Raw genomic sequence first — 23,302 nt, 5'->3', positions numbered from 1 at the left:
TTTGATAAGAGACTTTACGCCCTTTGAAGAGAAAGGCATATTAAAATAGGACAGTTGCTCCATCTAGTGTTTTTTTTTTTTCATTTAACAAGTGTTAACATAATTACTTGGAAAGAGAGTAGCCTTCATTTCTTTGAAAATTACTATATTTGGAATTCTAATACCACATTACTTAGAAAACTTTGGATTTTTGTAGAAAAATATATCAAAGAAATATTATAATGACTTATTCAAAGTGGTTTGTTGATAGCCGTTGTTTCAAATAGCCCGTCGCTGTCCAGTGAATTATTTAGTCAGAACTTAATGCTGATTGTTTAGCACTTTTACAGCAACTGCATTGGGCTGTCACCCTTATCCTCTCATTGAAAGGCAGCTTTTGCTCTTGTGTTGTTATCTCACACTATTTAGCAAATCTAAAAAGAGGAAAGCCATGTCTTCAATTTTCCTGGTGATCCTTGGTTTCAGTGTTGTAACTGTGTAGCCAGTGCCAGAGGAAAGGAAAAGGTGACTGAGACACACAACAGGATAGTTTACTGTCGTTTATAGGAGGAATCATTTATGAACATTTTCACTTAGAGTATGAGAAGAGGCACGGGTAAGTTGAGGTCTGTAAACATGGACACTTTATAACTTCTTAGTGCTCATTGGTTTTTAACTCTTAATCCTATTTGTGAGGTGAGAAATGGCATAGTGACAAATATACTGAGAATATATATTATTCTTCACATCTAGTGTCTGAAATTACCTCTATAGTGTAGGAGTGATAGCAATTGACACTCACTGGAAGGCATGATGACTGGATTTAAAACAGCTTTGCATCTCTAGCCACTGGCTGTTTGCTGAAGGCAAATGCTGTTAATGAACGTACTCTACAACAACCTCTAGATTGTAATTTGCCTTAGCCATAAGTGATTTCTTACATACGAGAAATGTAGTGGATCTATCAGAATGTCTGCAAAGCACTCCGTGTTACAGTTCAGGATTTACTGCTCAGGCTGGGGAAGGGTAGGATGGGTAAGTGGCTAAAGGAGGAGAAGTATCAGGGTGATAAGATGATACTAGTGAAGTTTCTGAAAATTTAAACTTGGGATCGATAGTATTTTCTTTGATGCCTTGGTGTGCATTACAGAAATGTGCTGATCTTCATGTTGATGAGGCTAAACTAAATGTATCACAAGTGTAGAGGGATTTCCAGAATATCATTCAGGAAGGAAATAAAATTATTTGAGGACTGAACTAAAAAAAATAGGAAGGGAAAAATATTTATTAGGACAAATAAGCTGTTGAATTAGGAGATAAGAACAATACTGTTTATCAACTAATGGCGCATCAGATACAAATATAGAGGAGGAATTAGTTCATCACAGAATAATTCTGCCTGTGGGCATTGTATACTGCAAAGTTGTTCTTTGACATGTTCTAGGCAACAAAGAGCTACAAGCTGAGGAACACCAATGGTGAGCTGGGCATTTCAGTCCAGTCATGCAGTAATTCAGTAATGTTGTTCTTGGATCTGAGTTGCATCATTCCCTGCCAGCTCAATATGTGGGCAAATGGTCTTAGTCTGCCCAAGATACACAGTGGTGACATGCCTGGTGCGGTTTTGTTTGGGGAGGGAAGGAAAAAACAAATGAGCAAAGGATTATACTCCGTGATAGCCACATGACAACAGGGTACTTCATGACTTGTGTTCATATGTGAACTTGTACAACATCCAAGTTGTTGTATAAATACGTGGAAGGTCGGTTCACGGACATTACTTCACTGTCATTATCTTACCGTGACAGCGTGTAAAAAACAAAAGGCAAAATGATGAGTTTAAAATACACCATTGTCTTTTAGTAGATGATGTTGGCTATAAGGACCACAATAGACCTTTATAAGGTAAATTGCACAGATGGAAGGTTTATAGTCAGTCAGCCCTTTGATTATTAATAAAAATTGCATTTGTTTTTATTGTGAAATATAAACAAATTAACACTTGCTGTTACTTTGTGGTTTGCGGAAGGTATTTGATTAACAGGGGACTTGTGGTAGGACTTGAGTATCACACTCTGCTGGGTATTTGGGTTAGAAATTCCATGCATGGAAAAACAAAATGCAGGTAAGTTGTGAAATGCCTTAAAGGTGAGGTTTATTGCGTATTTAATACAGAAAAAGAAGGGAAAGCTAGAACAAAGAATTATTTTTGACCAAGTAAATGTGGTGATCTCTGCAAGGGAGTTTTGAGTGGGAATCTGAAGTGGGCATATGGCTTGGTATGATCCAGAAAATCAATTTGTGGGGGACTTCCATGAAAGTTTGAATGGCATGGATTAAAAATGTGAAGATGTTTTTTCAGACATGCTCTGGAGTAAAAAGAGACTGTAAACGAACTCAGCTGACATGTGCTGGTCTGCCGAGAGAGGGCAGTGAGAGCAGTATAAGATAGTATCTCTCTTGTGGAATAGCAGAAGGAAAGACTAATTGAAAAACTAAACCATGAGTGCTGCGTAAAGAATAAATCCTCTGCTGCAGATTGAATTTTTAGGTGGGGAGCAACCTAACGTGCACATTGAAGTAAGGTAATTATTTAGAGTAATCATCTCAAGTGATTTGGTTTTAGTGTCTTCCATGGATTTATTTTAACAAATCCTACATGCACTCAACTTTATTGGGTCAGAAAGGTAATATTGCGTTACTTTTTTATGTCAAAAGCATTGTTGTACTTAGGAGATTTAAAGACTATATTGATCCTTTGATATCAATCTAGAGTTAATACAGTTTGTAACTGCAGCTGTGCTCAGAAAGGAAATGTCCAATCATCATAGTGGAATGATTAAGTGCCATATTCTGCCTCTATTTCCTGGCTTTATACAAGCTCAACAGAAGAGAGAATATTTTTTTTCCAAGGTAATTGAAAAATGTCTATATGTTAAGGATATTTATGTGCTGCAAAAAGCTACTTAGAATTAACTTCCATGCCTTTTAATCCTTTTCTGCCCCCTCTTTGCAGCCCTTTTGAGGGCAGGAGGCTTTTTTTGTGGAGATATATTTATCTCTGGAAGAAACTGCAAGTGACAGAGCAATCTGTTATCTGAGATCAGCTCTGTCAAGACGCTGTCTGCTGTGGCTAATACTTACCACCATCTGATGAATCTTTGGGCTGTGGGATGTGTTCCTGATTATTTTGTTGTACTATAAAAACTGTCCCAAATTCTCCCATTCCTCTTTGAGGGGGGATGTTGCAGAGGCAGGGGCCTACTCCTTTTTTTTAAGAAATGAAGAAATGATCACTGGTAAACATTTTGCTCTGTCAGTTTCCATCCTATGCCAGGCTAATACCAGGCTGTTCTTCAGAAAGCTGGTCTCTGGGGTCCTAATTACCTGCAGTTTGAGAATGGAGCAAGCACCAGAAGTAATACAATTTTCCCTGCAGCCAAGGGAGTTTGGTACTGAGGGACTGGTAAACTCATCTTCATTGTTATCAGATGTCTGACGTTCTGTGGTCTTCTCCAGTTTACTGCTGCTTTGTGCCAAACATCCTAGTTGCCATAATAGCTGACAGCAGCGAGAGAGACAGGTTTAGGTATAGATTTAAGTAAGGTGAAAGAAGCGGTCATTACTTTATTGTGTACTTTGCCTATACGGTTGCTGACCACGAGGAGAGTGGGGAATGGAGAGCATGTTGGAAGCAGGGAGGGGCAACACTTTCCATAACCTGATTTTGGGGACTGGTTTGTACAGTGCTTACTGAGTTTGAAGAACCAGAGGTGGACAGGGTGGCAGTCCCATATAGCAGAGAAACCTCTAGGCTGACCAAATTCTGTCTTAACTCTTAAAACAGATTCCCTTGTTTCTCATTTTGCCTGTGTTGCTGGCAAGGCCCAAACCAGATACTTGTGTGAAACAGAGGGCAGTACAGCGTTACTGTTCAGTCTTTTTGAATAAAGTATACGCTGGATTTGGGGGCTTTGCTGTAGCTCAGCAATTCTTGAGTGAAATAACAGTCCTTAGGCAGATGCTCTAATTTAACTAACTTAATGTATTCCTTATTGTGGACTTCAAGAGCACTACTTTGTCCTAGAGACTACTTTGGTAGAACTTCACGTCACCGATCCTTCTTATATTTGGCAGAGGTGTGGCAATCATAATTAGATCTTGATTATAGATAATTTATATACAGATTTATATGTTTTTATGTTGTAATCCGGACCATTAGCTTTAAAATTGGGTGTTCTCTACCTTAAAATGTGTTGAACAGTCCTAAGTCATAGTTGCAAAAATATGCTTTCATCATTCTGCTGAAATCAGATAGATTTCAGATTATCAGATAGTTATGGAGTTAATGCTTGCATCTTGTTGAATACACAGTATTCCAGTTTTATGGTGTCTCCTAGTCTTAAAATTTAATGAGAACATTTATTAAATATGCAGTTATTATATGCAGAATGGCAGATAACATTATATTTCAAGAATTACAATTGATTTAATGTTATGTAGGATCAGAAATAAAGCTGAGGTAGGAAGCTCTTAACTGGCAGCACAGTTCAATTTCAGGGATGAGAATCTGGTACCGGCACAGAGATTCGCTGAATCATGCAGGAATTTTCTTTTCCTTCCACCCCCGAATTTACAATTCTTTATAAAATTAAGATTTCTGCACGTTTCATTACTTCACAGTCATATTTCTTCTCCTTTAATAAGTGTTCAAATAGTATTATGGGGAGTTGCTTTATCAACAGTATTCCTAAGAGTTTATAATTTGAATATAGAATATTGGGCTGGGATTAAGACAGCGTGTGATTCTTTTTTCTTCTGCTTTCATTATTTATTGCTCAGTCTTTCACACCATGTTGTTAAATGGAGTCACAAAGGTCACAGTGCAGAAGGAAAAAAAGGGAGGCATAAATACTTGATCAAATATGGAACTCTTGTATTATGTTTTCATTTCTGTGTGTGTAGATTTCTGTAGCACCTGATTTTACGTTACATCCTTGTACTGTAGTTCTTATAAATATTGAGCATATTGTTATAAAGAATTAATTCCTCCAAAGGTATAATTGGAATTCAGGTTCTTTTTTTAGTAGATTTTCAATTGCATGTAAATGATACAACCTATATTTATAGAACAAACTGAAAGATACAGCTGATTCTTTTTTTCTAGGTCTTTATGTTCTATTGCTTTCATTGTATTGCTGCAAAAGGAAAATCAGTTATAAACGAGATATAAATATAAGAATCAGAATCATAGAATCTTCATGGTTGGAAAGGACCTTTGAGATCATCGAGTCCAACCAAACAACCTACAATTTCTGCCACTAGAGCATGCCCTGAAGTGCCAAATCTACACGTTTCTTAAACACCTCTAGGGATGGTGACTCAACCACCTCCCTGGGCAGGCTGTTCCAGTGCCTGACCACTCTTTCAGTAAAGTAATTCTTCCTCATATCTGATCTAACCCTCCCCTGCCGCAACTTCAGACCATTTCCTCTGGTCCTGTCATTATTCACCTGGGAGAAGAGGCCAACACCCACCTCTCTCCAACCTCCTTTCAGGTAGTTGTAGAGGGCAATGAGGTCTCCCCTCAGCCTCCTCTTCTCCAAGCTAAACATGCCCAGCTCCCTCAGCCTCTCCTCATATGACCTGGTCTCCAGACCCCTCACCAGCCTGGTAGCTCTCCTCTGGACACGCTCCAGCACTTCAATGTCCCTCTTGTCCAGAGGGGCCCAGAACTGAACACAGGACTCGAGGTGAGGCCTCACCAGTGCCGAGTACAGAGGCACGATGACTTCCCTGCTCCTGCTGGCCACGCTATCCCTGATACAAGCCAGAATGCTGTTGGCCTTCTTGGCCACCTGGGCCCACTGCTGGCTCATGTTCAGCTGGCCGTGCACCAGCATCCCCAGGTCCTTTTCTGCTGGGCAGCTTTCCAGCCACTCTTCCCCAAGCCTGTAGCGTTGCTTGGGGTTGTTGTGACTGAAATACAGGACCCATCACTTGGCCTTATTAAACCTCATACAGTTGGCCTTGGCCCATTGATCCAGCCTGTCCAGGTCCCTCTGTAGAGCCTTCCTACCCTCAAGCAGATCAACACTCCCACCTAGTTTGGTGTCATCTGCAAATTTACTGAGGGTGCACTCAATCCCCTCATCCAGATCATTGATAAAGATATTAAACAAAACTGGCCCCAAAACTGAGCCCTGAGGGACACCACTGGTGACCGGCCGCCAAGAGGATTTCACCCCATTAATCACAACTCTCTGGGCACGGCCATCCAGCCAGTTTTTAACCCAGTGAAGAGTACACTTGTCTATGCCATGATTCGCCAGCTTCTCCAGGAGAATGCTGGGTGGGACGGTGTCAAAGTCCTTACCAAAGTCCAGATCGACAAAGTCCACAGCCTTCCCCGCATCCAGAAGGCGAGTCACATGGTCATAGAAAGAGATCAGGTTGGTTAAGCAGGACCTCCCTTTCCTAAACCCATGCTGGCTGGCCCTGATCCCTTGGCTGCCCTGCACTTGCCGTGAGAGCTCACTCAAGATGATCCTCTCCATCATCTTTCCTGGTATAGAAGTCAGGCTGACAGGCCTGTAGTTCCCCGGATCCTCCTTCCGACCCTTCTTGTAGATGGGCGTCACATTAGCCACCCTCCAGTCATCTGGCACCTGCCCCGTTGACCAGGATTGTTGATGAATGATGGAGAGAGGCTTGGTGAGCTCTCCCGCCAGCTCCCTGAGTACTCAAGAACATGTGATGCAATGAAGAAATGCAATCAAGAAAGCAGTTTAGCACAACTGTGGAAAAAAATTGTCTCAAGCCTCTTGTTTTAAAAACTTCATTAGGTACTGAATCACAGTTTGATTTTTCTACAATTGAGCAATTTAAATCGCTGCATATGGTAACCTTCAGTTTGAACTGCTACCTTCTGAATAGATAACAAAAATTAAGATCAGTTTTAAAGGAGTTGATGAGAGAATCCAGACTAAGAAAAAAGATTGTACAGTAAAATCTAGTTAAAAAGTGTAGGCAGAGAGTTGGAAATCTTAATTTGCACTTTTTAAAGTTTTAGCTGTAGGAAAATTATAATCTGCTGTTGATTAGTAATTACATTCTACAACAAATTTGAGTCACTTTGAAAACACTGTCATCTAATGGTCATATTTCCTGCTTGAATATCCTTCATAATATCATCAGCACAAGCTGGGACAGAAATCTTACAGGTATGAACGCTGCATTTGGTGAGCCAGATAGGCCTCACATCCTCAGCTGAGCCAACAGAACTTGTGATACACTTTCTTCAGTGTGAGAGCCACTTGTTTCATGTCTTCCAAAAAACATCAGCTTGTAAAATCAGCATCTTTATTGTGAAAATTGTTGCATCTGTTCAGCTGTCAAATCACGGTCTTAAAAATGAAAAATTACTTCTGTGTTTCTAGATTTTAGACTGAATAGTTTTATGAGCTATCTAATGAAATATGGGCGGTTTAAAACTGTCATTTGCTGAGAGAAATTGCTGCTTGTTCACTTGTTTAAACAACCAGTTAAACATGTTTACTGTCAATGCTATTTTTACAAACTTTATGTGTAAACAAAATGTCTTACTGAACTTCTCTGTCTCTTAGGTTTGATTCGGATACAACAGAGCTCCATAGCTGGATGACCCGCTCAGAAGCAGTGCTTCAGAGTCCTGAGTTTGCGATATTTCGAAAGGAAGGCAATCTCTCAGATCTCAGAGAAAGAGTCAATGTAGGAGAAAGTACTCATATATATGTGTTTTAGTTTGTCTTATAGTATCGTAGTATATTGTGAAACTTCATTAAAATATATGGTGATACATACTCCTAGAACTCAAACAGAAGGAACACCGTTACTCTGTTGAAGTTAGTTTTCCCGCTGCTTTTTTCTCACTGTCTGCTTGTCCATCATAAATTAGCTGTGATAAGATTGAGGAACACTGAATTTCCTGACTCTAAATATACATTTTAAAATTTCATGTTAAAACATATTTTTCTTTTAATAATTTTAATGTAATTGTTAATGTTATCATAATATTACTGCTAGTAAGTATCCATTACAATGTCGTCCCCTGAATTTAGTTCATGGCACCACTTCACGTTACCTGAAATATACATAAATATATATACATAAACAATATACAAAATGGATCAAATATACAGAGAAGATTTGATGGGTTCAAATGCTTCGATACTGGGGTAGTGGGATTCATGTACTACATAAATAGATTTACAGTTAATTTTCTGAGTGCTTCAGTCTTCATTGTAGGTAAAATTAAAAAGAAACAAGAACAACAATAAAAAGAAAATGCTGCTGTCTCCCCTTCATATATTCCCATTTTGAGGAACATAACAATTTCAAGGATGGCAGATTAGCTGGTCTTGACCTAGATATTACGCTGGGTACCTGCACTGCCAGATTTCCCTAACCGATAAGATGTTCCGCCTCATATTGTCAGTTTCTAAGACTTTATGAAAGCATTAAAGGGTCCAGGAGCCATGGTTCACTTTCCATCTCCTTTCTTTTCTTTGCTTCTGAGGAGGTGGTGATGGCTGCAAGTAAAGGGGTGGAGATAGGTGAAGCAAAGCTAGCTGTGGTTCACCTATCTCCACCAACCACCAACTCTGGTGCCAGCTGGAGTTCCCAGCAGCTCTTGCCTTGCCTGTGTTGGTGCTGAGGAAAAACATTGGGGCTGGGAGGCCACTACCTACCACATTTGTTCAGATCTCACTTAGGTTGGTAAAAACATACGTAATACTGGAGGAAGAGGGAGAGAGGAAAAAGAGGTGTGGAATTTGACCAATGCCCAGGCGTTGTAAGTTTGAATTCAAGACACTGCAGATAGCAGGAGATACTGCATATCTTTCTTTGGCCTTCTTGGAAATTGAATAACTGGATGGTTAAGAAACCAATTTCCAGGTTCTTTAATGAAAAGTAATGCAGAAAAAGGATCTGCTTTGTATTGAAGGGTCTGAGACAAACCAGTAACTCTAAATAGAAATAAGACAAATGAACATGCATCGTTCATTAACATTGAAAATATTTTTAAAGACCAAGACTGGTTTTGATTATGGAGAGTATCACTGCTTTTAAAATTAACACTTTATTGAGAAAATTAAGCTGCGTGTAGAAGTTTCTAGATGTTTTAAGGGAGAAAACATTCTGCTTATGTATATTAGTTTGATAGAGAGAACTCTGAAAGATGGCACATGACAAGTACTGGATGGATTCTGTGTTGAACGTTTTTCAGTTAATGGAAGTCTTTGTGCACGATTTTCAAAAACCAAAAAAAAAAAACCAACAGATTTTTAAAATGTCAGGATTTGTAGCTTGTCCTGACCTGATTTTTCCTGGTCTGGTCTCTGTCTCCATCCATAAAACTAGTAGCCAGGAAGTACTGTTCAGTTCATCGATTTGAGCGGTTTCATTATTGCGTGTTAACACTTTTTGTTTCTAATTCCCTCAAAATGAGGCTCCAATCAATGGAAAATAAGATAGTGTGTGTTTTAATATATTATAATCTCTAGTAAAGCTGTAGAAGGTGTGTAAAAAAAGATGAAACGCCAAAAAGGAAAACATGTTAGTGATAATTGATCAAGATTGTGTTGTACTGACATATTTTACTGACTTAGTCATACACCAGTGACCACGTCCACATGCATAGAGAAGTCCCATCTTGCCCTTACTGGCTATCATTTAGTGTTTTTCCCTATATGACAGACAATATATGTCTATTGGTGTAGCACAGAGCACCTGTGCTTGTCTGACCTACCATTTGTTGCTCACCACTCAGTAGGTGCTGAGTCCAAGAGCCTTTTCTTAATGACTATTCTTTTGAGGACAGGTTACTAGTTGGATGATTTTTTTTTCTTGTTGTGGCAGCTTGCTTCTACTCTTCATTTTTCTTGGATGAGGGGTCACTTCCATATGATATAGTGCAAGTGCATCTGTTGTATAATGGAGGGGCACAGACTTCAGAAATGACAGCCTCAAGGAAAGCTCTTTTGCCATCATTGATGATTCATCAAGTTCAAAAGCCTGCTCCCATCCCAGCTCAGAGGAGACGGAGCCAAGAGCGCAGGCTGTATGGAATGCACTGACTGTGTTTGCAAAGCCAGCTGCTCTTCAGAAACTGGCAGGAAATTAGCCTTTGGCAGATGTGTTATGTAGATTGAATATATTAGACGTGCACAAAAAGCCCATTCCTGTATCTGGGGAGAAGCGAAAATATTTATAGCCCTTCTCTGCTACAAAAGAAGGATATTTGCCTTACCTGGCCAGAGAGACTGGGTGCCATAAGCATAGGAGTTTCATTGTGGAATGACCATGCTACTCCTAAATACTGAAGACACCCAAACGCTAATGCCGCAAACATCATTACGCTGCATGACACTGTTATTGTGTTCCAGTTATTATATACATTTTACTAAAACCAGACCTAACAGTGACCCAGGCCTTTTTTGTTTTTTCTTAAGCCATAATGAGCTTTCAATATTGCAAGTTCAAATATATGAAGGTTCAGGTGCAAAAAATTAAAATTTGCTAGATAGAAAATCGTGCTTAATAATAAGTCAAGTTTGAGACTATATATCAATAAACTGGGAATAAAACTCCTTGAAAGGAGTTTTGGTTAGCCAAGAAAAGAAGCACCTAGGAATTCACAATCAAAGGTAAACATATAAGGAACAGATGTAAAGGAAAATGTCAGATATCCTAGATAATTAAATTTGTTTTCTTGGCATTCTCCAAAGCCCCATTCTTGTTTGTTCGTTTTGCTTTGGTGACCTTTTTCAGATGTGCTTTGTTGGGCCTGGGTATTTGAAAGCTGAATCGCTGTCAGAGCCGGTGATGATAATGTTGCCATCTCCTGCCCCTGGGGGTCATTGGTCAGAGTCACAGGAGGTCAGGGAATACTGCTACCACGCATCCTTTTACAGAGCCCTCGGAGTAGGAGTTGATTAGATATGAATAACACACGAATTCCTTGGCCTGGCAGTGTTTTCTAGGTTACGAAGTCATTAACTGCCAACTAAAAACTCAGGGTCAAATGAAACACTCAGCGTTGTGAAAATAGCCTCCTCACCTTCAGCTGGCATTTAGCTAAGGATGAACTTTTAGTGTTATTAAATCTGTTAAAACTAGGCTACTATACATTTGCATTGCCAGTTACAAAGTAGTCCATAAGAGAATTAATCCCCAATTGGATGAAAGCCTGTAAAGGTAACTTTTTTTCTCATATTGATGTATTTTTTCTGAAAAATCTTCTATAGACAAAAAGGGTAGAAAAGGGGGAAGTTTTATATTGGGAAATATTTTGAAGTGACTTCGCAGCTACCACAGCTTTTCATCAAAAAAAAGTGTTGATTGCAATGTACGGAATCTAAGGGTTTCAAAACTTCATAAACCTTTTCAAGCTTATGCCAGCCCGCTTGTGTCATGAATGGACCCGAGTCTAGAATCTTATCCCTTTTAGTAAAGGACAAAAATAACAAAACATAGCCAAAGAGATAAATGGGTGTTACAGGACTCCTGTTCCATTTGTTTCTAGACACTTTACATGTGTTTATGGAAATCCTTCTTCTGAAGGGCTTAAAAATCCAAGACAGAGTTTGCAGGTTCGGCAAACAATGGCAGCGTGTACAGAGTAATGGCAGGACTGTAATTAGCACTATGAAGTAACGAGGGTGAATTTCCTCCTTTCTCCCCAGATCAGGTAATTTATCTTTGTATGAGGCCCAAGACGACAGTCTTTTCTCTGGCTAGCATTGTGCTTTCTGTGTGTAAGTGTGCGTCTTCATGTAACCAGTGTTAGACCATCATCTTTATAATATATGCTAGTTACACAAAAACGAATGGAGAAAAGTAATTGACAGGAAGTTTGATAAGTATCAGATTTTCATGTTTATTTTTAAGGGCTTTGCATGTAGTGCTTATATTTTCTATCAAGACCTGGAAACTTTAATCTTTCAGGAGAGACATCAACATTAATCCAAATTTTTCTGGACACAATGTATTACTGGACACTGAAGGGTTCAGTGCCACAGGCTTCAATGTCATATCATTTTTATGCATTTTTAACCTAATTTTTAGTATATTTTAGGGTTTTTTTATGATTCATTTGTGCTCACTACAGTTGCACTTGTGATAATTACACATCTGGCATTACAGACGGAGTAAAATTATTTTCAGTGTATTTTAGTGTTTTTATGATTCCTTTGAGCTCTCTGTAGTTAGTCTCATGATAATTATACCTGGCATTATAGACAGAGTAGTATTAATCAAGATTCTGTAAGAAATTTTAGAACTCTACAGGTAATTAATAGACTTTTTTTTTTAATTTGGAAAATAATTAAATTGTGCAGTGGAATGGTAGAAGATTTTATTAACTTACAAAAACTATAAATAATTAATACAGTCATCTTTAACTTATTGGGATTAAACTTCATAATCTTTTAGTGATAATTTAGTTATATATCAAAAATGTATTTAAAAAATGCAAAATATTTCCATCCTTAGTTCTTCTCTGAGTATCATGCCTTTATGTATTTTATTTCTACAAAATTGTATTATTAAAAGTTTTTGATAGAAGCTTTGGCATATTGTTAGAAAGGCTGCTGTTTAATCATTTTTGTATACACAAACGAATGGCAGGTTTAAGTAGGCTGTGGAAATGCATGAATTTAACTGAAAATCTCTCCGTAGAGTTTCAAGTGTTTCCTCACCTAGGAAGGTCTTCCAGGGAGCTGCTGCTTATTAAACTGAAGATGTATTAACTATCACACTTTAGAAATTTTTTTAAGAGAGTTTGTTCAAAGCTGTTTATCTAACTTCCTCCTAAGCATAGCAATCTATTTGAAAAATAACATTTTCAAATGTAAGTGTACAAGATTATTCTACTAAATGCATTCTTAGACACCTAAGAAACCTACTTGAGGTTTCTTTCCAGTTGTAAGGAACCTTTTAGCCCAGAGAGTCAAGTCACACAGAATACACTTTAGCTGTGGAAATAAGCAAGGTGATCAGGAAGCCTAGTGGGGTCAGCCAGGCTGAGAAGCTGTAGCCAGAGTTGTGTGCTATCTTCCCGCACACATCTTGGAGGACTGGCAGGGGCATACCCTTTTGTATGGGTGTATCTGCTGTGCTTAAAGTGAGGAACCCTGATTTCTGGGAGAGTCTGTTCATCAGGATCTTCGGGAGGTATATAGTCTGTTTTATTTTCGGCATCAAAAATGGCTGTGGCCCTTTGCTGCTTCTTTGGGCTTCTGATTTAGAGCTTCTAAATTACACCTAAATTGTACACCTAAATTAGTTTAAAATCGATGAAATTATTTCCTGATGTTAATTTGAGGGGCTGTCAGATCTGAAATTATTTTACTTTTCCTCTGTATTGCTGTATGGATTTCTGCTATGTATGTTCATATATAGTTAGATACCTACTTTAATATGCATTTTACAGGGGTTTTTTTGCCATCAAAAGAGTAAAGTAAGCAATCAAATGGTATATGGGTTCAATACCGTAGCGTGTTATGAAACCCTGGGATTTGGTTAGCGTGCTTAGTTCTTGCTGTTACCAATAGGAGCTGCATGAGAAATGAGCAAATCAATTCCCCCACAGGGAATTTCTGTTGAACACATATTATTATTCTGAAATATTGGGCTTTGAATAGCTCTTAATTTGTATGTCCTTTGTTTGTCTGTAAAATACTGACATGTATTATTTGTCAACTCTGTTGTGTTCTGATTCTCAGTTCATGTATTTGACTTTTATGACTGACTCCCTTCCTGATGGTATCTGGTACTTGCTGCTTTCACTGCAAATGGGGAGGCTGGCGGGGCAATATGACAGGTTAAATGGTCCCGAGAAATCACAAGACATCCCTGAGATTAATTACTTTCTTCTTCAAAATCCCTCTGTTGAAATACTCACCTTTCCTGTCATGCTGCAGGCCATCCAGCGAGAAAAGCCTGAGAAGTACAGAAAACTGCAAGATGCCAGCAGATCAGCTGAGGCCCTGGTGGAACAGATGGTGAATGGTAATTACATGGGAGTTGATTTAGATAATCTTCTTAGGGATTTGATAAACGCACAGGTTCATATTTATCACGAGAATTATATTAGCAAATACTGTCTAAATGGAACAGTAAAGTAATATTACCTTATATTTCTTTTATTATTTCTGAATGTTAAATCTGTTAATTAGAGAAGAAAAAAAAAATTTACCGCTTTAGTACCATGAAAAGAAATGTGTGTAAAACGTGCTCACAGTAATGAACTGTATATTAACAATCTGTTCTGCGCAAAGACTTAAATTGTAATCTTATTTTCTGAGTATGCTAAGCTTTTGAAGGTACGTTAAGTGATCTGAGTTAGAAAGCTCTGAAGGCATTACACTGAACAGTTTGAAAACAGTGCTTTCTGACTTATAATATACAATGTATGTTTTGTAATATACATTTTGCTGTAATGTTCTGTATCGTAGAAAATACAAGATTTAATTGGGTTTTGGAAGAGTTTTTTGGCATTTAGCTTTTCAAAGATAATAAATGTCAAAGCTTATACAACTCTTAAAAAAGAAAATTAGTTGTAAATTTTATATTTTTATTATTGAGTTTTCAAAAAAATATTCTGTTATGTGATTCTTTTGAACTTTTTGATTTTTTAAGGGAAAAAGGAAAACCAAAGAAAGGTAGATGGAAGTAAAATTGTAAGTCATGCTGTTGTCCTTGATATTAAAGAATCTCTAATTTTGCAATAAAATATTAAACACGGGCCAACATCTGTCATACTGATATGATTACCAGAAATATAGATCTTCAATGCACTGGGCTTCAGAACATATATTTTACATTAAATTGTTATAATGAAGAACCAAGAATTTAATTGCTAAAAATGAAATGCTTTGAGTTTGAGGTACTAACTGTCCGAGCTAAACAAATTGGATGGGATCCTAACATTATCTCATTTAAATATGAAGGTGTAATATTTTTAAAGTGACCATATTTAATGTGTGGGGCATATTTAATTATCCTTACTCTAACAACTGTTGCAAGGGTTCCTTTCCTAGGCTCAATGAGTAGGTTGAAGGGAGTTTGGTAACATTTTCACCCTCTGAAATCATTTGGGCAGTTTTCCTTGGCTGATCACATGAAAAATTATGTCAGTTTTTTTTTGGACATGTTTTCTCCCTGGGAGAACTGGTTGTATGGGACTTTTAAGTCAGTATTTTAAATTTGTATGCTGACACATCAAGGTTGTTATTTTGGGTGGAATCTGTCTAGGACGCATTTAGCAGTGCCCCACTCTTCTTTTTTCCAAATGCAGACTTGCACCTCAAGAATTCCAGCCTCAATTTCTTTGGATTATATAGTACTTTCTGGTGACTAATTTTGGTGTTAGTTGCAGAACTCACTAGCACGTTATATATTACTTTTCTGGTACTGTACTATCTACCATGTCTAGTATCAGGTAGATTAACATTCTATCTTAAATATTCTCATGTGTTTTTAAGTCAAGGTTCTCTTTTTTAATCCTTCGGTCCATGGGTCCGTGCTTATTCATGCCTTATAGATGTTGTGATCTCAACTGTGGCAAGATGTACATATAAATATTTCCAATATCTCCCAAATCACACCTCTTTTAGGAAACATGTCTTCCAGTTGGGGTGCAAGCACAGGGTAGACTAGCTAAGCCAGGATGACTTTATCTGTTTCCTGTCAACTCCACTGAGCTCAGCATCATGCCATGTATTGTGGTAGCCTTGGGAGCAAGAATATTTTAGCAAGGATGACAGGTTAGTTGCCTGTGAGAATGAAGGTGCTTTTTTGTCATGGTTTTAGGGAAGAACCAAGTCCTTTGAAAAGAGAAACAATTCCTCTGGACTTAAAGCCTAAAATGTTTATTGGACTTTTCAGCTACTGCGCTGCTGCAGAGGCAATTCGAAGAATAGTATATGAAAACAGTAATTCAGTAATCACCACAAGGTGGGAGTGGTAGAGAGTAAAATGAAATAATTAACATTAGTTGAGGAAAACCGTAAGATGATTTTAACAAAGACTTTGCAAACACAATATTTTGCGAGGTGTTCAAAATTACGCTTTGAGTGTAGAGGAAGTTAACTGCCATGTTCAGCCTTTGTACTTTTGAATACAACAAATTTTCTATTTGTCTTTTCTTCCAAATCATTATGATCTAACACAGTCGCAATTAATGGGATTATCTCTAAATTGATATTGAACTAAAGGTTATGTAAAAAAAGTAACTCAACTTCATACCTACATCTCAAACTGTAATAAACTTATGCAGCTTTATATTTTCCACAGTAATTCAACTAAGTTTCTTTAGTCTTTGTCTGGTTTGTGGAAATGAGTTTGGGACATATAATCTTCATCTCTGTTTTGTTGGTTTGGGTTTCTTTTTTGATTTCTGGATTCACTAAGAACAAGAGGAAAGGGTATAGCATAGGAAAGTTTTGCTGAATCTCCAAAATAAGGTTCGACAGAGCAGACTAACTATGCCTACCTACCCTCCGCTTCTAATGCTGGATCTCTTTTCCATAACATGGAAAGGAACTGGAATTAATACGCCTCTATGGTTTTGTGGGAGACACGGTTTAACATCTAGCGGAGGAAAGATGTACTATGATATATTGCATGAAAAACCTTTCTAACTACCACAATTTACAAATCCCAAATGATGGTGCTCCCATCTATATTCTGTGTGGTACTTTCTTTAGGGAAACCAGTCAGTGCTACAGTTGATGATTGTCATGCATTTGCAGTGTAATCTGTAATTAAAACACTACACAAGGCAAACAGATTTAAAGCATAGATCAGTTGTGAAGTCAAGTGATGACTATTTTAACTTCATTGTTATTTTTTACTTAATGTGTATCAATTAGAGCTGGACTAATAATAATTAGACTCTTAAGATTCCACTTATGCTGTCACTAAATGCTTGACTTCTATATAAGATGTGCATCCTCTTTGCTCTTAAACAAGATTCTGAATGTAACAGATAAAGAATATAAAAATATGAAGACCCCTGGTGGATTATAAGAGGGAGCTCTGAATGGTGGTGAATTTAATTGTTGCATCATTTGTATTTATTTTCTTGCAATTATTTTTACTGTGATAGGAGGGGGGAATAAATGAAAAATAGGCTTAAAATTCTGGAGATAATTGGGTTAGTTTGTTTAGGGTTTCATTTATTTGTTCCTTAGCACAGAGGAAAATATTCTGAGGAGGTGTATTTATACAGGGCACTATTCTTGCCTTACATAAATGCTTTCAAGCATTGTCAGCGAAAGTATTTTGCACTAGAAAGAACTGTCATCTCACACAGTACAGCTTTTCTTGTGTTTGTAAGCAGTGCGTCTGGATATTGCCATAGGAAGGACTTTTCCCATCACAGGAGAAATCCTTGATGCTTTTGGTGGATGATTGTTTACCCATCCACCCGTCTTCTTCGTGGGCCATGCTCTTCCTCTCCTTGCCCATGCTTTTAAAGTCTGATGATTACAATCAATGAAAACTTACGTCTTCTGTTTACCGGTGTTTCAAGGAAAAAAATTCTGTTCTGCTTTTCTTTTCTAAATTCTGTTCTAAAATAGAATAACAAATCTGTTGATGCATGAGTGAAGCAGTTTAGCAGTTTGAGTGGACACTTGACTATTATAGTAGTTTAGCATAAAATAAATAGGGCATCAAAATGAATACTTGGAATTTTGATAGGCAGCATTAAAGTGAATACAAATGAATTTGTTGTGATAAATCACATAATTGTTAAGTGCAACTGTTCTGTGGAAGAAATACATTATCTTGTGAGTTACCGTCTCACATAGGCTTCTGAGTCAAAAGCTATAAAAACACAGATAATATTACATTATTGTATCACAGAACCATAGCAAAATGATAAATGCACTTAATAAGATATACTTCATATTAAGTGGCAATTCCAAAGTACTTGCATGTAAGGTGCTGCACAATTAAAAATATTCAGACACAATTTGTTATGCACAGTACACAAGGAAATAAAATTAATGGATGCACTTCAGATAATGATCTGTTTCCTCTGAGTACAGTATATTTATTCACTGATTATATCAGAAGCTTTTAGAATATGAAACATGAAAAGATTATGAACCGCTATTCCTAAAATGATATTGTTCTACTAGAGAATGGGGTTTATATTGTTTCTTCGCCTGCTTGTCAACTGTTGGTATGTCTTGCTGGCATGAATGAAGCAGAGTAAGGGGATCGATGTTAACATCACGAATGATTGGTGGTTGCTAAAGACAATGAAGAAATCAATACTTATAAGGGAAGTAAGTTTCAAATTCTTGATTTTTCACCAATTTAATGAGCAAATAAACCCATTGAAATTATGCCCTCATTGCATCAACTACTGAAATAGTTATTAATTTGTCATTTTCAATGCGATGTCAGACTAGCTTTCTTCAAAATAAGAAAAAATTTGACAAATTTGCCCAACTGATTTCAAGTGCAAGCAATGGGCTTTTTCTTGCATCCTTCTGGAAATGGCATACCAACATCTGATAGACAACTGTGAGTTACCTGAGCAGACTGTGAATTAAGAGACTTTTAAAAATGCATCCTACGGAGACTGTCAGCTGGGTCTTCTTTCAGTAGGATACTGTGTTGCCTAGTGGAGGTGCACCTCTGCAGTCTTGTACCAAACATGGCTCTGCACGCTGCAGTCTTGTACTATCCACTTCAGTTACACGAAGAGCAAAACCATTTCTTTGTTCATCTGTGCACTTGTGGAGTCACATTGGGACTCGGAGTTTAGGTAATGAAGAAAAGAATTGAAGAAAACTGAATAATATTAGGTATTTTCACATATTTAAATGTTATGTTAAAAGGGACATATGAGTGAAAAAGAGAAAAGATGATCTGATGAATCTAGATTTTCATCTGAAATACAGTCCTCTCTAAACCCTTGAAGGAAATATTACAGTGAAAAATATTATTATGTAAGGAGAATCCATGACTGTACTTCCCCTGGCAATCGTAATCTTGCCTAAGGGTACTTTGGAGACTGTGGCAGCTGAAAAGAGAGGGAAAAGAGGAATAAATAAAAGTGTTCTTTTTATATTTACTCTGCCAAACTCATAGGCAGTGTCTTCCAGGTTTCAGAGGTTCAGAGAACACAGCAGCAAAGATATCTGCTGTCTGTTATGAGTATACAGCATTTTTATAACCACAGTCACAACAGGACAAAAGCAACTCTTGAAATATAACATAGTTAAAGGCTCACCTTCTGTATGTGTGTTTGTTCTTGCTGTTGGTAAGATTCAGTATCTATGTGCCTGGTCATCTTTGATTATTGTTATTCAGATGTGCTATGCCATTCAGGTTTATGCTGCCTCTTCACATATTACTATATGTTCATGAGACGTTACGCTTGAAGAAAATGTAGTTATGCATACCACATCCCCAGATGCAAACACACGCACACACAAAACTAGATCACTGCTGGATTTCATTAAGACGTGTCAAAATACTATTTACATCTTTAGGCTTTAAAGTTCATTTTATACCCTTGCTCAGCCTTTAAACTCTGCCATCCAATTTCTGGAGTATAATGTGTATGTATAGCTGCTCCGACCACCCCGGTTGCCATTATGTCCCAGTAGTAGTGGGCTTCCTATCTCTCTACATTTTTGCTTGTACTTTTTGAAATCCTGTACAATTTGCTTGGCGAGGACAACATCCTTTAAACAGAGCATGTCGAGGGAACCGCTATCAGGTACTGCACAGTCTGTTTCCAAGTGGACAGTTTCCAAGTGAGTCTGAATGGAATAGCCCTGAGCTGAATCCAGAATAGGATTTGCTGGAGAACTATGCTGCTCCTCAACAGATACGATCTCAGATTATCATTTAGTGCAGTTTACCATATAGCATGCATTATATTCATTCCTTAGAAAATTTTATTATAATAAATTTCCAGTACTTTTTATTATTTAAGGCATTTAGGTGTAATTAGGACTCCGTTTCCTACATCCTGCCTTCCAAAACTGCACATGAACTTTACTGTTTTTTATCCCAGATAAAGAAATGTTTCCTGCAGATTGTGAGTACAGGTTGCAAACAAGAGAAACAATAATTGACAGTGTACCAAAAATCGTGGAAGGATAGCACTGAAGGCTTTTGTCTCATTTGCTTTTAGACTTGTTTTTAAGAAATAGAAAAACACCCTAAATTTCAATATTTTGATAAAAACATGGCTTCTGTTTTACGGGTTAACTAGTGTATGACTAAGTGATTATGTTCTTAAAAATGTTCTTAAGCGTATAGCATTACTCAATGGATTGAGAAGTTTATTAATTTTGAAATCAATATCGGTCCTATTGCTCTGTGTATCATTACATGTCATGCCAGGAGAAGAGCTTAGGGATTACATTTAAACTTCCTCTGAAAATAAATGAGATGCTTAAGTTAATATTATTTGGAACCTGAGTTCAAGTTTCAGAATAATTATAAATGATGTTATTGTAAGACATCTTTGCTTATCTTTGATATGTGTTGCCTTACTTTCTTCACAGAGTATATAGAGCTCTTGTACCTTTAAATGCTTCTAAATAATTGCCTTGTCTCTAATGACTAAATTCAGTTTTCTTTTATGAACTTTAATTTACGCATGATTATTGAACAATAGAGAGAAATAGGCAAACTATATGAAAGAAACCAGACTCTGTCTGAAAATAATTATAGAGAAGTGTCACTTATGGTTTCTTGGCTCTCAGTCTTTACTTACTGTCTACGGAGGGTCACTGTTGGACACATGGGAGTGACCTAGATGGAGGTTTGATCTGATCATATATTTATTCCTCAGTGCTTATGATATTTCTAAAATAACATGTAATGCAAAACTGATAGGTTGGATTATCAGAAACATCAAAATAACTGCAGAATATAGTTTCCATTTGTTTAAATTGGTCTTTTTATAAAAAATACAAGTCTTGTACATTAAAATCTAATTACAGTCCAGACACAGTTTTAAAAATCCAGCTGTCAGGCATTTTCTTATTTCTTACAGCAGTTTTAATTAGCTTTATGTATTGTATCTCTACTTTCTGCTTTATGCCCATTCTTGTACTTTAATGCACTTTATAGTTCATTCCCATAGCAACAAAAGTACCCTGGCAGCAACTTAAAATATTTTTTAAATGCTTTCTCCACTGATGTGTAACATCTGTATATTCAGGACTGTTATTTGATGATAAATCATTAACTGGATTTATGAGCTCTCAAGTACAGAAATTGAATTGTTAAATTGTTTTACTTTTTTTTTTCCTCTTTGTGACTTACTTATCTTTAAGCGTCGAACTTCTCGTTTTCTTTCTAGAGGGTCTGAATGCTGACAATATTAGACAAGCCTCAGAGCAGCTGAAGAGCCGCTGGATTGAGTTCTGTCAGTTGCTGAGTGAAAGACTGGCATGGCTGGAGTACCAAAATAACATCATTGACTTCTACTCCCAGCTGCAGCAACTGGAGCAGACAGCAATTACTGCAGAAAACTGGCTGAAAGCACAACCCACACCAGCAACAGATCCTGCTACAGTAAAAACTCAGTTGGAAAAATGCAAGGTTAGAGATTCTTCTCAAGTTTTTTTATGATATTGTACTTCATAGGGGTTCCAACAATGGGCCAGATTATGACTTACACTTAATAGTGTAAGTAAAAATAGACTTTCCAAGGTAATTACTGAAAATATTTATTCAAGGAAAGGAAAGACTGGTAAAGAAATAAAGACACAATAGGACCTAGCATATAGGTATTTAAAACTCTGCCCCAAATATGAAGTTATTAAGGTACTTAGAGACCTTAAGATAGGGAACTATGCCCCTAAGATCTTTTTCTTTTTTTTTTTTTTCCCTGTAAGAATCTGTGTCTTTGATTCTTTGTTAAGAAACTGTTGCTCATCATCTCGGTCATAAGGATCTGGGCCAGAAAACTGTCTTCATGGTCAAGTCCAAAATTCTGGCATTGCAGACCACTTCACTTGTTACATACCCTGCATTTTGATGCAGGATGCATTGTGTATTCGAATGGAGGAATGTTCTTCTGTCATCATACGACAGAATTACAATAGTTGTACAAAAACAGTCACACCAATTCACTATTTATTCTCCCTAAATGTTTTCATTTGTGTGCTGCACCACCGTAGAAATTTGCTTATCTCTTTTACTGTAGACAACTCTGTAGGTGGAGATTACGTAGAAGCTAATATTGTTTGACAGGAATATATTGATATGTAGTAATGAGTTATAACTTGCATGACATACTTGTAGAAGTTGGGCTTCATGAAATCTCTGGCTCCAGAAGCTCTCAAACTGAAAACAATATTTGAAATCCAAATTTAGGTCTATCTTATCACTTCTATTTTCAGGCGTTTTCAAGCGGGCCTTGTGCTTACAGGGGTTCTCTGGTTTCTTGCAGAAAACTTCTCTTACAGCAGCTCTACTATGAAGCGTACATTTGGATTACTTTCCTCATTTCCTTTTACTTAGTAGTTGCAAGTGTCACACAGTGTACAAGGTCTCCTGAAGGTATAATAGCACAACCCCAACCTGTAATGTGTTACTGTGGGGATGCTAGAAATCACTGTGCATCTTCACCTCTCCTTTTTTACTTCATGCTGTTAAGCCTGTATATAATGTAACAGAGATGAGTCCAGGATTGTGGGATATGTGGAGTTTTTATCTTTCCAGCTCCACATGAAAAGGATGCTCCTTGGGCATGTAATTTTAATGTACAATCTATCTCATTTTCTTTGAGCATTACACTACTAACATGATATTGTCATGTGAAATTGACTTTAAACAATGGTAAGAACATCGTATTGGGAGCAGAGGAATGACCTGGTGCAGTTGGAAGCAAAACAGTCATGTTATGTGCATTGAAACAGTGGTGATTTCATGGCACTAGTGATTTCATTTGTTGGACAGCTTTATCTTGATGGTTTTTTTGTTCAAAAATGCAGGATGAAATCATCCGAATGTCAACGCTTCAGCCTCAGATTGAACGGCTAAAGGCTCAAAGCCAAGCACTCAAAGAGAAAGAACAAGGGCCACTGTTTTTGGAAGCTGACCTTGCTGCTTTTACCAGCCATTTCAAACAAATACTTGCTGACATGCGGACCAGAGAAAAGCAGCTACAGACCAGTAAGTGTTCATGACAAGAAGCCAATTTGCCTGACTAGCGTACAAAGAATAGGTGCATATATTTTACTTTCCTACTTTTGTATTTGCTGTTGTCACGCTAAACTCAGTAGTACAAAAT

The 23,302-nt window shown here is 37.4% G+C and overlaps 1 protein-coding gene across 3 annotated transcripts in view; it reads left to right on the top strand.

The window, feature by feature from the left end:
* Positions 1-23,302, top strand: part of DMD (dystrophin) — a 1,176,878-nt gene that overhangs the window by 414,633 nt on the left and 738,943 nt on the right. For all 3 annotated transcript variants that reach the window (XM_063343608.1, XM_063343591.1, XM_063343600.1), the window contains 4 exons: positions 7,605-7,728; positions 13,944-14,031; positions 21,365-21,606; positions 23,004-23,184. In XM_063343608.1, coding sequence (XP_063199678.1) covers positions 7,605-7,728; positions 13,944-14,031; positions 21,365-21,606; positions 23,004-23,184 — 635 coding nt within the window. The remainder of the gene's footprint in view (positions 1-7,604; positions 7,729-13,943; positions 14,032-21,364; positions 21,607-23,003; positions 23,185-23,302) is intronic.

Source organism: Chroicocephalus ridibundus, chromosome 1 (genome assembly GCF_963924245.1).
Source record: "Chroicocephalus ridibundus chromosome 1, bChrRid1.1, whole genome shotgun sequence".
Lineage (NCBI taxonomy): Eukaryota > Metazoa > Chordata > Aves > Charadriiformes > Laridae > Chroicocephalus > Chroicocephalus ridibundus.
Note: the sequence above shows the minus strand (reverse complement) of the source record. Positions and strands in the feature narration are given on the sequence as shown.